General features: G+C 52.5%; 1 protein-coding gene across 13 annotated transcripts in view; it reads right to left on the bottom strand.

Annotated features, from left to right (window-relative positions):
• Positions 1 to 15,899, bottom strand: part of LOC108940337 (calcium/calmodulin-dependent protein kinase type II subunit beta-like) — a 59,903-nt gene that overhangs the window by 33,834 nt on the left and 10,170 nt on the right. For 9 of the 13 annotated variants that reach the window (XM_029257071.1, XM_029257074.1, XM_029257073.1 and 6 more), the window contains exons 3-7: positions 9,936 to 9,995; positions 9,472 to 9,526; positions 7,959 to 8,024; positions 2,756 to 2,828; positions 365 to 467 (exon numbers count right to left, since the gene is read on the bottom strand). In XM_029257071.1, the coding sequence (XP_029112904.1) occupies positions 365 to 467; positions 2,756 to 2,828; positions 7,959 to 8,024; positions 9,472 to 9,526; positions 9,936 to 9,995 (357 nt within the window). Of the gene's footprint in view, positions 1 to 364; positions 468 to 2,755; positions 2,829 to 6,020; positions 6,094 to 7,958; positions 8,025 to 9,471; positions 9,527 to 9,629; positions 9,649 to 9,935; positions 9,996 to 15,899 lie in introns of those variants that run through there. The other 4 variants (XM_029257072.1, XM_029257079.1, XM_029257077.1 and 1 more) reach the window with 2 other exon arrangements.

Genomic DNA, 15,899 nt, shown 5'->3' with positions numbered 1-15,899 from the left:
AAGACCAGTTCCTTAAATTAGTATCACTTTGATCTAAATATACAGATGTATTTACGATTTCAGATGAAAGGTAAATTGTTACCGAAGCAGGACTGCTCTGAATAGCAGACGCAACCTATGCCGAGAAACGCCAGCGCATTTGAGCCTTTGCTCACAACAGTCTTAATCTCTCCTCCAGCCACGAGAGATTTAGATGCTGGTTATCTTTTGCACCGCATCCTGCTTCAGTGAGCTGGTTGAAGGGAATGTTCTGGAACTGGGTTTAGGGAAAGGTGGCTCTTGTCACAGACCGGGGCCATCTCCTCGCGCCTGGGCAAGGTATTCTCCCGTGCGGAAGGTCGGCGGTCATGCGGCGGCCGCGTACCGAACCACGCCTGCTGGTCGCCCTGCACCTCGATGGCCAGTCCGAAGTCGGCCAGCTTCACGGCCGCATTCTTGCACTTGCTGGCCAGGAGCAGGTTCTCCGGCTGCAGAAGAAAGAGTGCTCAGATAGCGCCCGCCCCAGAAAGACAGGGTGTACAGACACGCCGACTCCATCTCCCACACGCACGATGATCCCACACGAACCACGTGCACAGAGGACGTTCTCACACACACTCGCATCCGTGAACTACGCGTGGAAAGCGACTTAGCAAAAGAGTTCGGCACAAAATGCACAATTACCGCGATAAGAATTCCGGATCTCGGCGGTATCGTTGCGGTCCAGAGGCCGGCTCTGGCGATCGCAAGCCGTGGCACCCGACAGCGGCACTCCGATCTACTTACTGCACAGAGCGGCACAGGTGCTTCTCCTCTGCCTGAGCAGGGGCCGCATCCGTGAGTTCGGGGCCCCGATCGCCTAATTCATCCACGTCGGAGACAGACCGCAAGCGTGACACCTCCGCCGCATCCGTCTCACGCCGGCTGTCCGAACACCCACACGCGCAGGCTGCCTCCCTTCCACGGCAGCATCCTGTCGTGTCCTGGCTGACTCCACTCTACGTTTCCTATATATCCTGATGCGTTTCATATTTATTTACTCAGCTGATATGTTTCTCCAAAGGGACTTACGATCACTTACCCAGCTTATCAAGCTGAGTAATTTTCACTCTGACAATTCGATCAAACAGGAGGCGGGATTCGAACCTTCGACAGCTCTAACCCCTAGGCCCCCCCCCCCCGGCCCAGGTTTCACCCGACGTTTACTCCCCGCCAGTCTGCGCTCCAGACAGAGAGGCTCCTCCTACTGTACCGTCTGTGTGCAGAATGCTGATTAAACACTTCGAGAGCTGCTCTCCAACCGGTCTCCCAGGAGGCCGCGAGTGAATTCTCTGCCGCTTTTCATCCCACATTTCCGTACAGAATTACAGCTTATTGCCGAGTTTATATAACGATCCTCCGTTGCAGGTTTACTATCTTGTTACACATTTTCATCCTTGGCCATTAAGCTCAGCAACCATACGGCCGCCTAGTGAAATGTCAGGGTAGGCACAGAGGAACAGGCGGCGCCTCTTCGGCAGGCGCCGCACCGCCACATGGATGGCAGGGGGTTGCGGGACTCCTCCAGCGGGCATCCCTCCCAGTTACGCAGCCACTGTTTTAAAGCGGTCCCGCTCCAAGCTCGCGTACAAAGGGCTGCGCTGCTTCACCACCACATTCGCTCCGTGCCCGCGCACGAACGCAGCCGGGCGCTCGATATGGAACTTCCTATGGAGGGCACGGTGGTGCCTACATACAATTTAGCAGGTTACATGACATCACCAGACATATACTAATACACACACACACACACACACACACACACACACACACACACACACACATGGCACACAACTGTACGTTATACTGAAAACTTTGTTTTTTACCGCACTCCTTGTGGGGCAGCTCAAATAAAATGAAGGCTTCCATATATTACATACATAATATATGAAGAGCCCTTGATTTATATACACATTGTATACATTCTGCTACTGAGAGGCCTCTTTTGAAAGCAATTGGCACATATGATTTATGCTATTTATAAATTGTTCAGCAAATACAGTTTCCTGTCATTAACTGAACATGCCAGTCATGTACATATGTACATAATCTTGCACGCTGCCATTAATGGGTAACTGCGCTACATCGGAGACTCGCAGTGAACAGATGAACGACAGGCTGGCAAAGTCCTGTGGCATGCACACGGCAGTCACGCAAACAGTGCATGCACAACACGGGACGTCACAAGCAACAAGCTCTGAGGGCAGACCGCGCAGCCAGGCCCGCCATCCTGCCAACACCCGGAAAAAGCCCCCCGAACAGGGCTCCGCTCACACCCCACGTGGCACACGGACAGAGGCTGCTGCGCAGGATGCCCTAACGGCTCGAGGACTCGTCCTCGACATCGTCACGGCCCATCTTCACAGCCCAACTCAAACGACGTTTGGAAAAACTAAAATTGAATTTCCAGTCATCTGCCGTGACGCAGACATATGACCGCGAGTGCAGAATAACTATGAGCGCTATCCAAATGAGCTATGAAAATGGACAGGTGCAAGAGCCCCCCGATTGAGATGCCGCAACGCATCTCGGCAAGTCAGCGACACGTATCGAAGGACGCGCACGGTGTGCAGGATCCACGATGAATCGTTCACAGCCGGCGCGAGGAGGCAAGAGAACCGGTGTAAGTTCTAACTTACACTCCGCACGGTGACGGCTCAGAGATTGCCACACGGACACTCACAGACAGACACGCAAACACTCGAGGGACGGCAACGTCTCCGGGCCTCTCACTCACCTTCAGGTCTCGGTGCACCACGCCCATTTGATGGCAGTGAAGCACCGCCTCCAGGATCTGCTGGATGCAATGACTGCATGCAAACACCAGGGGGTGTGTTAGTCTGAGCAGTGCCACAGTCCCGTGCACAGGCCAGGATGAGGGGCTCAGAAGGAGGACAGAGGTCCCCCTCTGGACACACATTCCTGCGCTCCCCAACCAGGTCACGCGCTCGCTGCAGCTCCCCACAAAATGGAAAAGGTGAAAAAGAGCGCGGGACCTGTGTGCTCATCCCTCGAAACTACAGCCGTCGCGTACGCCCCGTATGGAAACGGCACCTGCTTCTTCCTGAAGATTTTATCGTGCGGTAATAGCGAGCGGCCGGCGAGGCGGCGCTACCGATAACCTCTCCGTCGTGTCAGTGAGCCGTAAGGATGACTGCGGCGTGCCGTGGATCCGGAGGAGAATGCCATCCAGCAGCCAGGGCGAGGGCAGGAGTGTGACCTGCGGTCGCGTGGGCCGCTCAGGAATGCCTCGGGCGAACTGGGCCGGTGGGACTCGGTTACGTTTGCCAGAGAGGAGAGGAAGCCAAAGCACGGTCTGGGCGAGCGTGTAAGTTTCTCACAGACACTGACACACTTCACTGCGGTCCAGGTGCACGGGCATGAGTTCGTCCTGTAGGGACGCAGTGAGCTAACCGTGTGGCTCGCCGAGATGCGTCCCACGTACGGCCGGAGAGCGAGACGAGACAGCCCCCCGCCGCCCTTACCCCACCTTCGCAAGATTACACTGACGAATGCCTACGCGCTAACCCATGACTTGGCCCAGCTGCATTCTGGGAGATGGAGCCAGACTGGTCCCTGGAGCTGAGCCTTGTGCCAAGGTTGCCTGGACAGGCCTGGCGTGAAGAGGCGGGGCCGTGCACCCACTGGGCGAGGCACGAGGTGTCGGGGTGTGGGGGCTTCAACTGCACGCTCACGCTCGCTTACTGTTCATTTGTCGGGGGAGAAAGGCTTTTGAAATCTCATCGGTAGCTCTAGAGCGACATCTGGTCAAAGCCCTGTGGCTAAATAAAAAAAAATTTAAAAAAAAAAAAAAAAGACAGACAGACACATGCATGGTCTCCAGCAAGACAGAGGAGGGAAGGGTTGATGGGGGGAGGATTTGAGGCCGTTCGCTTTGCCATCAGCAGCACAGCAGCACGACTGAATACCTCTCCGCTGTCTGCCTCTAGCGCTGTCACAGCTCCTAACATTATCATCGCTGTGACGCGCAGCCAAAAAGTGGAGGCTGCAGAGCGCGGCGGAGATTGTGAAACGGATCACGTCGAGGAGTCAGCAGTACCAGCGCTCGCCTTTAGCCACACGGTGACACAAGTACAGCGAGACACATGTAAACAGGTAAACGGGTTTGCAGATGCACAGGGACACATCGACCGACAGGCGCTTGCGCTGCAGGACTCGCGTAGACCGCGACACGCATCGTCCAAGGGTGCCGACGGTTCGCTGAGCACTGAGGACGGTACGTGTGAAACGCAGCCCCCCCCCAACCCCTCATGCCCTTTGCCCCGTGCTGCTCGCCACCTCTCTGCCTCTCCTTGCCCATCACGCTTGGAAAATGGGACGGCTGGAGGCGCCGTTGGGCCACGGCGACCCAAATGGCGGTGTCTGCGTTGCAGTCTCCTCATTCTTATTCAGCAGACAGAGATGGATGCGGAGAGAAAGGGGGAGAAGACCCAGGGGGAGATGCGCCTGCTGCCGGGGAAGTATGTGGAGCTTCGGCTCGGGCTGGCGCAGGAGATGAGTGCGGAGCTATAAATTACCATTCTGCACCTCATCCGCACAGAGCTGCCAGATGGGGGACAGCTGGACAGCGCTGCAGCCTTCCTTCCACGCTGCACTGGGAGTGTGCGAAAAGGACAGAGGGCCGAATACGTGCGTGCATCTTTTCGTGACGCTACACGTAGGAGTGTGTAAGCACGGACTGCTTCGCTCAGGGCCCCTGTGAGAAAGCGAGCGTGGCTGCGCGTGCAGCGGCAGGTTTCGGGGGACGCGGCTCAGCCCAACAGGACGACGCCGCGACGATGCCACGCGTGTTATTCCGAATAAGTCAAACTGCACGGATGAGGAACTAATACGACCAGAGAACCGGGATCCCGTGTTTTTCAAGCGTTGCCCACATATACGTTTCACACCATTTAAAAAAACGACCCGCAGCTATCACCCTGCGGTGCTGACACGAGACGGATACGTACGAGTCCATGCATCAGAATCCGGATCTCAGTGATTAAACCTATCCGTGTATCTGTGTGCAGGGTTACCACTGGCAAGTCCTGAAAAACAGACCTGGGGGGGCGGTGTACGAGAGAGAGAGTCAACACACACTCCTCACAGCGACAGGAACTCGAGCTGCGTGAGGGTCTCTGCGGACAGGCGCGAGCACTGCGACGCTGCATTCTGTGCGCCCGTGGTCTCCTCCAGGTCCCCGGGCACGGCCACAGTGTGGGCTGGGAGGGAGGGTCAGACCGCAGGGGCCACGGTGCGGTCCTGTTCGGGTCCCCCCGAGGGCTGAGCCGTCAGCTGCCGGAGCAGCGTGATGGGGACGACGTGCCCTCCCACTACATGTCCCACTGACAGCGCGACGCTATATGAGACACGGCAGCCAAACGGAGCAGTCGTGTGCTCCCACCCCACCACGCTGCGCTCTGACTCTTCCGCTTACTCAGCGTACTGACATTGTCACAGCGAGGATCAGATCGGGAGCAACAGCGTGCACAGAAAAGGCGCATGCAGAGAGGATATACCGTGCCTTTCCGAACCAATTTTGGACCAATTTCCGTTCTGTCTAAGGGCTGCTTTCCCGAAAGCATACGATTGGTTGGAGATTTCATCGCACATCCCCAAATAAGCGTGAAAGCACTTCTGTTTTTCAGGACCGTGACATCATTGTATCCCAGTTTCCAATGATGTGCATATACTGCATACTAGTGTATGGACACAAAAAGCCATTTTGTGTGAAAATCCGTGTCCACTGACACCGACCGCAGCCGAAGCAAATGACGGCAGCGTATAATACCGTTTGGAGTCGAAACAGAATGAATGCTCCGTGTCGAGATGGGGAGGAAAGCTGGGGTCAAAGCAACAGGCTTGGAGGGGGCAGTCAGTTCAGCAGGAGCAGCTCAAGGTGCCACAGACGGAGACGCTGACGGACAGACAGACAGACAGACAGACAGACAGACAGGCAGCGACCAGGCCAGGCTCAAAGCTTCTGCACTACGCATACTGACCTTCAGGTCCCTGTGAACTATGTCATGTTGGTGAATGTAACTGACACTGTCTAGAATCTGATGGATACAGTGACTGTGAAGACAAAATGGAAAAGGGGGGGTGGGGGGTGGGAAGGAATACGGGGAGGTGGGCGGGGATGGGAAAAGCACAGGGCACAGTGAGGCACAGTGAGGCACAGTGGAACACACACAGAGTTGGGAGAGGGAGGAAAAATGGTAGTTTATAGGTAAAAAATATATCAGAACGCAGGAGCAGCACACAGACATGAGAGAAGAGCATCTGGGAAGAAGGCGCAACGGAAGCCCGGTGACGGGACGGGGTTGAAGAGGTGGGGCCTGAAAGAACGGAAGAAGAGAGTGCAGCAAGGAGACAAAACCCATTTCCACAAAATGACCCCGAGATGAGAAGGACGACCAAGAAGAGAGGAGAACAGAAGAGAACCGAGAACAGGCTCCCGGAACGGAGAGCAGAGCGTGAGCGAGAAAGACTGACGGCGAAAGAAACAGGTGGAGTTTGCAGCTTACGGGAAGCGTGAGCAACGGCAAGGGGAGAGAGGCACATTGGACCCAAGAGCTGCTATGTGACATCGGAGGTCAGCGTTCTGGAGTGAACCGCGACGCTGGATATCGAGGCTATTGCAGCCTGCTTTCGCACAGGGGTCTCCACGGGACCGCCGGACCAGACCCAGATGGCCCGGCTCGTCCGAAGAGGCGAGGCGCCACCCGAGGGGTGACCCGAGTGTGGCTCGCATGTGGCTTTTGCTGTGACTTCTAGTATTCAGGCTTTACAGCAGTCAGCTGGGGGTAGACACCGGGCCCGTAACCCTGGTAACTCCACAGGCAAGGCCCACCTTAGCAGTTCTGGGGCATAATTCGGACCACTTTGGTGGGCCCTCCTCAGCTTCAGATAAGGCTTGATCACCATCGATTTGGTAAGCTCCTTTCTCTGACACTCTCAGCCGCCCCCAACCTCCCCCAATCAATTGTGTAGGGAGCTAGAAGGGGCATCCTGGTGCGAGGACCCTGCGGGCCCCATTGGGTCAAAGGCGTTCAACTGGATTGTCATCGTGGCACTGCGGGTAGCGCTGGTGCCTCACAGTGCTTAGGCTGTGCGAGCACACGTAGGCGGGACCCCAGTTCTGTCTGCGTGGGGTTTGCATATCCTCCTTGTGTTGGACTGGGTCCAAAGAGGTGTGTTTCAGGTTGACTGGTGACTCTAAACTGCCTGTTGTGTGTGTGTGTGTGTGTGTGTGTGAGCGAGTGTGCGATTGCCCTGGGACAGACAGATAAGTGTCCTGTCTAGGTGTCCAGTGCCTCACACCTGTGGTTTGGATGATCAGTTACTGATAATGGAGAGATGGCCGACGTACCCTGCGTGTGAGTGCGTGCATTGTGCATTTACCGTGAAAACAGAGTAAGGCAGAAAAAGCAGACATAGAAAAAAAACTAAAAGGGCAAAAGATTAAAAAGCAAGAACCAGAGGTAAAGAGCAGGGTTAAAAAAAAAAAAAAATGATAGAAACAAAAAGCGAGCGAGAGACAGAGAGCGAGAGAGCGGTCTGCGTGAAAGACAAGTCACAGGGTCGCCCCCGGTCTGCCGACCGCGCCCAGATCGACGCAGGAGCGCCGGCCGGATGTGGCTCCAGAGAGGGCAGGCCCAGGTCCTACGCGTACACATTCACAAGTTCATGAGGTGCGTCACGTGAGAGGGGGGAAGGCATTTTTCTCCCGGAATGCATTTAAAGCACTCGTGGAGCCAAAGAGGGCCTCTCGCTGTGTCCATTCCTCCTCGGATCGGTATCCGGTAGTATGCTACCATCTAGAACTGTACTGGCACGAAAGAGATGGGAGGAAGTGAGCTCGAGGGAGACAGAATGGGGACAGAGCGAGAGGAGTGGACAGAGGAGGGAGGACGGGAGAACGCTGGAGGCATAGCTACCTGGCATCTGCTTCGCTATAGTACTCTCTGGCTACGATGTCCTCGAACAGCTCGCCGCCGGTCACCCTGGGGAGAACACAGGCCGAGTCAAGCAAAGGCCGCTTGGCTGTCGCGCACCTCGTAATCTGCCGAGAACACATCTGCTCCTTGTCCCTTTAGGACGGCGTGCCAGCGTCTGTGCTTTACATTTTCACTTATTCATTTAGCCGATGCCTTTCGCCGCAGTGACTCACAATTAAGGTGAAGGCGCTTACAGTGATTTACTCGTTTATATAACTAAGCAGGGTCATTTGTCACTGGAGCAACTTATGGTGAGTACCCTCCGAAAGGGTGCTACAGCAGGAGGCGGGCGTCGTACTGTTTTGTACTTTGTACTCCTAAGTCCAGATGGGGTGGTTCTAAATGGTACGCTCCTTGCTGCCGTGGTACGTGTAAATCATGGTACACCTTCAGTGTACGTTTCCTTCCGTGTGCCAGATAATACATGGTAAGTTCTTTGTATGCGTCATCATGTGGATCTGCTTCCCGACACCTGCAGGAGCTGAAAACTGGCTACGTCCCAGCCAGACCGCTACGCTCCTCCACATGCGGCTGCTTGGTGGTCCCACACACAAGAGGTCCAAAATCAAAAGCTAAGAGTTATCTGTTCTGCCTCCGATGTGAGGAACGATCTCCCTCTCTCACTCGGAACTGCTGAATCTCTCTCGACGTTCAAGGAAGGTCTCAAAACACATCACTTTCAGACTCAATCTCTCCAGATCTCCTACCTGCTCCATAACTTTTCACCATATTATGCATTAAAGACATTCCTCCTTATCAGTTCTGTATACTGCTTACATTGCTATACTTGTGTGATGTATGCTGGCAAAAACAGTGGTATTCGACTAACTGACTGTGCTTCAGGAACAATGCGACTGCCTCGGTATCTCTCGTCAGAACCACCGCTTCTCCCATACGGGGTCGCAGGGAGCCAGAGCCTAACCCAGACCACTGAGGGCATCAGGCTGGAGGGGGAGCGGACACACCCAAGATGGGACGCCAGTCCATCACAAGGCACCCCAAGCAGGACTTGAACCCCCGACCCAACGGAGAGCAAGACCCGGTCCAACCCACTGTGCCACCGCGTCCCCTCCTGTATCTCCTCGTGAAATGCAATTTCATTTGCTCCAAGTTTAGTGTCACTTTGCAGAAAAGCATTCGCTAAATGAATAAATGTAAATGTGTCTGTGGCACAAGCACGTTTAGGGAGAAACACCCCTGGTCAGATATCCCTGACAGTATGAGGGGAGAACCCCTGGGGGGGGGGGGTGATAGTAGGATTCCCATTTGGTGGACAGCCAGACTTTGTTACCGTGGAAACAAGCACATAGTAAAAACCAGGAAGAAATGATGCGGATGAGAAAAACAAAGGCGTGGGAGAGCAAGGACACCGCAGTAATGCAGGAAAGAGCAAGTGAAGAGGAATGAAACCCAAGAAGACGAAGGCAGGAAAGACAGACAAACATTCGCTTACAGGTCGAAGAGCAGGTAGTGGAAGCCTTCTTCCGATATGCTGTCATGGAGACGAACTGGAAGAGAGGGAAGGGGAAAAGGTGACGCACGCAGGACAGCCGATGACTGATACACACAGCAACGGGTCTTCCTCTGAGGACACGGCCAGGAAAGACCCACAGCTGCCATCGCCGTGGAAGTCGTCCTCTGCCACCTAACTGTATCCGGCTGGCGTCTCCTCAAATTCTGCAAGATTTCGCCCTGCAAAACTGGATGACAGAGGTTGCCAGTGTTGCCCACCTTGCCCTGCTGCTCCACCGTCTGTCTCTGACCCATCGCACCCACCCCAAGGACCCATCGCACTGCTTTACTCTAACTGTCCTATGGACCCGTCCTACCGACGCAATGGCGATGTCCCACCCAGCCGCTGTCCGTGCCATCTTTCGGCGGGCCACAGTGCTGTCGCTCCTGTGCGGGGAGACTCACCGATATTGGGGTGCTTGAGCAGACGGCAAATGCGAGCCTCCCGTTCCAGCTTCTGATGATCTGTGGAGAAACAAGAGAATCAGACGTTCCCAAAAAGGCGCGCGCGGGATACACGGGAGAAATACCGAAACGCGTGGGACCGGGACCTGGTCTGAGTGAAACCCCGATGATGGATTTGTGTCCCGAGAGGCACGGGGTGATGCAATCGCCTTCGGGCGGCAGGCCGCGCCGCAAAGCCTGCCGCCCTGCTTCTGCATTTGCATCCGCGGTTCATAATATTGACTCGAGGATCTGAGCGAGATGCCGGAAGCCTGAAGGGAATACACTTTTGCTGAGTATGCAGAGACGCAAACACATGCTCGCGCAGCATTTCTCTTTGCCTCTCTTCCACACAGACACACGCGCACAAATAAAGGGGCCTTAGCTGCATGAGAACGAGAGTCATCTTTATCATCATAAGATTTGCAGCCCAGACTAATGTACGAACCCACGCTATGGAACAGCGCCTACTCTACAGACCTTCCAGATCGCTTCTGCTTTGCGGTCACACCAGCAGCACACGCATCCCATTCGTTAAAAAACGCAGCGCATCGACAGCATCACGTCGAGCTTCGCCAGACTTTCGGTTCTCGGATTCTTTTGGGCCCGTTTTCCTAGCGCGGTACATTTACGGACGCTGTGCTGAACTGAGGTGAAATGACCGTACGGCTTCAAGCGAGTTTTATTCGAGTTAACAAAATAACGCACAAAAAAAACTGGGCAAAACACCTGTGCCGTATGTTTATACGCTGGAGTGCTGTGCAATTTTAGTCACCTTAAGCACCCTTTGCACCGGTGTAATTTACTCCGCATGCAAGCACCTTATGATTTGTTTAGTCGGAAAGTGCTGCGCACGGTGAAGCGGTGGTTCAAACACACACACATTTTCAGAACCGCTTGTCCCATACGGGGTCACGGGGAACCGGAGCCTACCCAGTAACACAGGGCGTAAGGCCGGAGTGGGAGGGGACGCACCCAGGACGGGACGCCAGTCTGTCACAAGGCACCCCAAGCGAGACTCGAACCCCAGACCCACCGGAGAGCAAGACTGTGGTTCAACCCACTGCGCCACCGCACCCCCTTGGTTCAAACATGAACAGAAAATTTGGATCACATCCTGAGCTCCCAGCCAAAGCCGCCCGTGCAGAGCGACACCGCCGTAGGATGCAGCGGTGCTGCGACGGGTGTGTTTCGCAGGACAAAGCGCGCCGTCGCCGGTACCCGGGAGAAGAAATACGAACATGTTCATCTAGCTTTCCCGAGGGTTATGTTATCGGACCTGTCATGAAGATTCCTGATGATCAGATTTTGGATTTATTGCAAATCCACACTATTGGAGCGTGATAGTATCGAGGGGAATCCAAGCTGCACCCAGGGTCCGGTATGTTGTAACGCCCAGAGAATCTCAGCAGGACCAGACACTAAGGCACGGGGTGGCCTGGCTCAGTCACGAGCGTGCGCAGCCCAGCTCGACCCTCATAGATAGGGAATCTTCGTTATCATCCTCCCTGCTAAAGCTCCCTTACACTAAATGCTTCCCACTCGGGTCTCCGATGGCTCCTAAGCCCATAAAAAAGCACTGTCGGGTATCATGCTGAGCAGAGGCAGCCGGGCCTCGGTTCGCCGCCGGCAGCCTCGTGGGGATGTCACGGTGGGACACGCACCTCCATCAGGTCAGAACGCGAGAACGCTAGAGACGCTGCGCCCATCAGCCGGCTCGTGGCCCGTGCTCTGGCGGCGCCCATCCTTTGCCAGGCCCCCGCAGCGCGAACTGATCTCTGGAGCGAAAACACACGGGGCACGGCGTTCCTGCTCCTGCGGCACACTCATCCGCACGGCAGGAAAGCCATCACGCTGCCAAAGAGAAACAGGAGCGGCCGCAGAGAGAGCGGAGACGCCCACGCCGGTGCTTTTCGGTTGGCGCTTAACTCCTTCGCTCTCGTTCGAAATGAACCGGTGCTTTACGATAACGGCGCCATGCGACAGACCAAATACGACGAGGCGTCTTCGCGAAAGGTTTCGTGCAGCTTGCGAACGACACGCTCCAACCGAGCGGCCGCCAATCGTGGGCTACAATACCGTACTGATCAGTGCCTCTGCTTGCATGTGCTTCCTTTATAATTTATGTAATGCCTCCAATCATAAAAGAGTAATCCAAACAAGTCAGTTGCCGCTAAAGTTATATTTACAATGAGAAAAGTGCTGGGAATCTGCTCCGCTGGGAAATATAAATCCATTTGCATTTAAAACCATACATGCAGGCCGAACACCTCACACGGGCTCCTTGTTCAACTGAAATTTCGAAACCAGGTGTACGTGCGCAGCTACGCGACATCCGTGAATTGGACAGTCGGGGGTGTAATTCGGGAAGACGGCAAACCCCGGCGCATACGCATTTCCCTTCCGGCTAAAGAAGCTGCTTGCATCTATCAGAATATTATTTGTAAAGGATCTTAGGAATTTTAAATCACAGAATCGTATTTATTTGGGGGAGCGAATAAATTTGATAATTTATTTTTTATTTGATAATTTATCTGATAATTTGCTAAATTTGCTGAACTAAATACATCAGTACTGATTTTAATATGATGCATTGACTAATCTGAATTACATAATTGGTTTATCCTACTTCATTTTATTATTCAAGCCTTAAGAAAAACAGAGTGCAAGTTCACTGTAATTATGAATAAAATCAGAAATAGTGTTTCTTTTTCTTATTTGCAACACAAATGAAAAATATAAGCATATTTATTCATCTTTCACCATTACAGGAAGTCTTTTGGTTCATACACTCACTGGCCACTTTATTAGGTTCACCTGTTCAACTGCTCGTTAACGCAAATATCTAATCAGCCAATCGCATGGCAGCATCTCAGTAGATTTAGGAATGTAGACACGGTCAAGACAATCTGCTGAAATCCAAACTGAGCATCAGAATGGGGAAGAAAGGTGATTTAAGTGACTTTGAACGTGGCATGGCTGTTGGTGCCAGACGGGCTGGTCTGAGTATTTCAGAAACTGCTGATCTATTGGGATTTTCACACACAACCATCTCTAGGGTTTACAGAGAATTGTTAGAAAAAGAGAAAATATCCAGTGAGCGGCAGTTCTGTGGGTGAAAATGCCTTGTTGATGCCAGAGGAGATTGTCCAGACTGGTTCGAGCTGATGGAAAGGCAACAGTAACTCAAATAACCAATCGTTACAACCGAGGTATGCAGAAAAGCATCTCTGAACGCACAACACGTCGAACCTTGAAGCAGATGGGCTACAGCAGCAGAAGACCACACCGGGTGCCACTCCTGTCAGCTAAGAACAGCAAACTGAGGTTACAATTCGCACGGGCTCACCAAAATTGGACAACAGAAGATTGGAAAAACGTTGCCTGGTCTGATGAGTCTCGATTTCTGCTGCGACATTCAGATGGTAGGGTCAGAATTTGGTGTAGGCAACATGAAAGCATGGATCCATCCTGCCTTGTATCAACGGTTGAGGCTGGTGGTGTAATGGTGTGGGGGATATTTTCTTGGCACATTTTGGGCCCCTTAGTATCAAATGAGCATCGTTTAAATGCCACAACCTGCTTGAGTATTGTTGCTGATCGTGTCCATCCCTTTATGACCACAGCGTACCCATCTTCTGATGGCTACTTCCAACAGGATAACGCTCCATATCACAAAGCTCAAATCATCTCAAACTGATTTCTTGAACACGACAATGAGTTCACTATACTCAAATGGCCTCCACAGTCACCAGATCTCAATCCAGCAGAGCACCTTTGGGATGTGGTGGACTGGAGAGTCGCATCATGGATGTGCAGCCGACAAATCTGCAGCAACTACGTGATGCTATCATGTAAATACGGAGCAAAATCTCTGAGAAATGTTTCCAGCACCTTGTTGAATCATTGCCACGAAGAATTAAGGCCATTCTGAAGGCAAAGGGGATCCAACCCTTTACTAGCAAGGCACACCTAATAAAGTGGCCGGTGAGTGTATGACTTCAATGTTACCATTGATTCAGTACAGGTTAATTAACGATTGACTCGGTTGGAACATACAAAGAGACAAAAGGGGTTTCCAGGGCGAGGACTGAACACTTCTGATGCACATCACCAAAGTCATGTCTGTAACTTTACGCATGTCAAACATCTATTTATTCGTCTCGTGTGCTTTGCACACGTAAACAGACAACTGAGTCAGCATGTGTACGTGTGAAACATTCATCTGAAATTCCAAATCAAAATGAACTCATTTGGAGGATACAATAAACCCACTGCGGTTGATAGAAAATTGATCTGAGAACTGGAGTTGGCGCAAAACTAAAAGTTTACACATACAAGCCCAAGAAGGGCTGCTGCTTCAGTAAGAGACTTAATCCGACAGGTTTACATGGGTGATTATACAAAGCGGTGACACAAACCTGTGAGCTACATAAGTCGCTTTGGATAAAAGCATCTGCCACTATACGATGGGTGTCACGCCCACATCCGCGGGCTCAGCAACAGCACCTGTTGCCGATTAGCACGGCGCGGTATAAAGGCAGCGCCGTCACGGCAACGGGTGCGAAATCTACAAGGACGCCCACCTTCTTGTGCATTCGGTGTCTTGTTTTCCCAGTACCCTTTTCCCTGAGTAACATTCCTACTTCTCCTGGCTTTTTTAACCTTGGCTGGTTCACCGGTTTCCCCGAGTATTGCTTTGCCCCCGAAACGACGTTCGTCCCTCGGAAGATCCTCGCCCGTCTCCGATTGCTCCCGTGTTTTTGACCCTCAAACAACAGCGCCCGCACTTAGCTCCAAACCCTACCTCCTGTCTCCAGTCTGCAACCATGACAACGGGACAGCTGGTGGTGTAGTGGTTAGGGCTACCTGTAGATATAAAGGTTGAAGGTTCGCTCCCCACCTCCGGCTGTCGTACCCTTGAGCAAGGTACTTACCCTACATTGCTCCAGTAAAATTACCCAGCTGTATACAGGTAAATAACTATAAGCCTGTAATCACTGCAACCTTAACATGGTAGGTTGCTTTGCAGAAAAGCATCAGCTAAATTAATACATGTGAATAAGGCACTACACGTGTAGCCGTGGGTTTTCCAGCAGGAGAGTAAACCTTTCATACGGCCATGGCGCCGTCACACGAGGGATTACATAAAGGCTTCCTCCCGCTTCACCTTTGTTTACCAAACGCATCAACTTCGCGTACCCTGTAAATACTAATATACTGTTCCAAGCGAACAAGAGCGGCTAAAAAGGCATACGTGGGGCCGACGGAGAGAAGTCTCGGCAAGGACTACGAGTAGCTCTCGGTGAAATACTGAACAGAAAAACTAAATTCAAATACACGCTTCCGTCGCACAGCAAACACTCATATCACAGGAACTGGGGCTTGCGAGTATGCGTACTTTGTTCCGGAAAATTCGCACGAACGAGCTTTCGGCTCGTCTGAGGAATCCCTCACGAGTAACGTGCTGTCGAGTCAAAATATGAGCCTTGGTGACGTGGAGCACGAGGCAAAATGATCAGCTTTCCCCCATGTCTTGTACGTCGCACAGATCTCTGGACTTTTTACCGCACTATAAACACATCACCTATCAATGAGCCCCACAGCAAAAACAGTTTGAGCAAAGTGCTAAAAGAGGCCTTACCTATCAGTTTAAAACTTGAAGTGATAAAATGCACAGCGTTTTCTTAAAAGTCATCATATCGAACTCCTTGCTTTATCGTTGAATCGAAGAGCTCACCGGAGAGGGAACGGGGTAACGACAGCAATTGCATTATAACGATGTTCTAATTATGTATATTATTTCCAGTCATAACCTTTATTTCATATGGTGCATTTAAAAGCAGCTTCTCAAAGCACTTCACAAAATACATATCTATTGGTTAGAACTCTAAAGAAACTTGCAATAAAAATTTGAGTTTAAAA

This window comes from Scleropages formosus, chromosome 12, assembly GCF_900964775.1.
Source record: "Scleropages formosus chromosome 12, fSclFor1.1, whole genome shotgun sequence".
In the NCBI taxonomy this organism is placed as follows: Eukaryota; Metazoa; Chordata; class Actinopteri; order Osteoglossiformes; family Osteoglossidae; genus Scleropages; species Scleropages formosus.
Note: the sequence above shows the minus strand (reverse complement) of the source record. Positions and strands in the feature narration are given on the sequence as shown.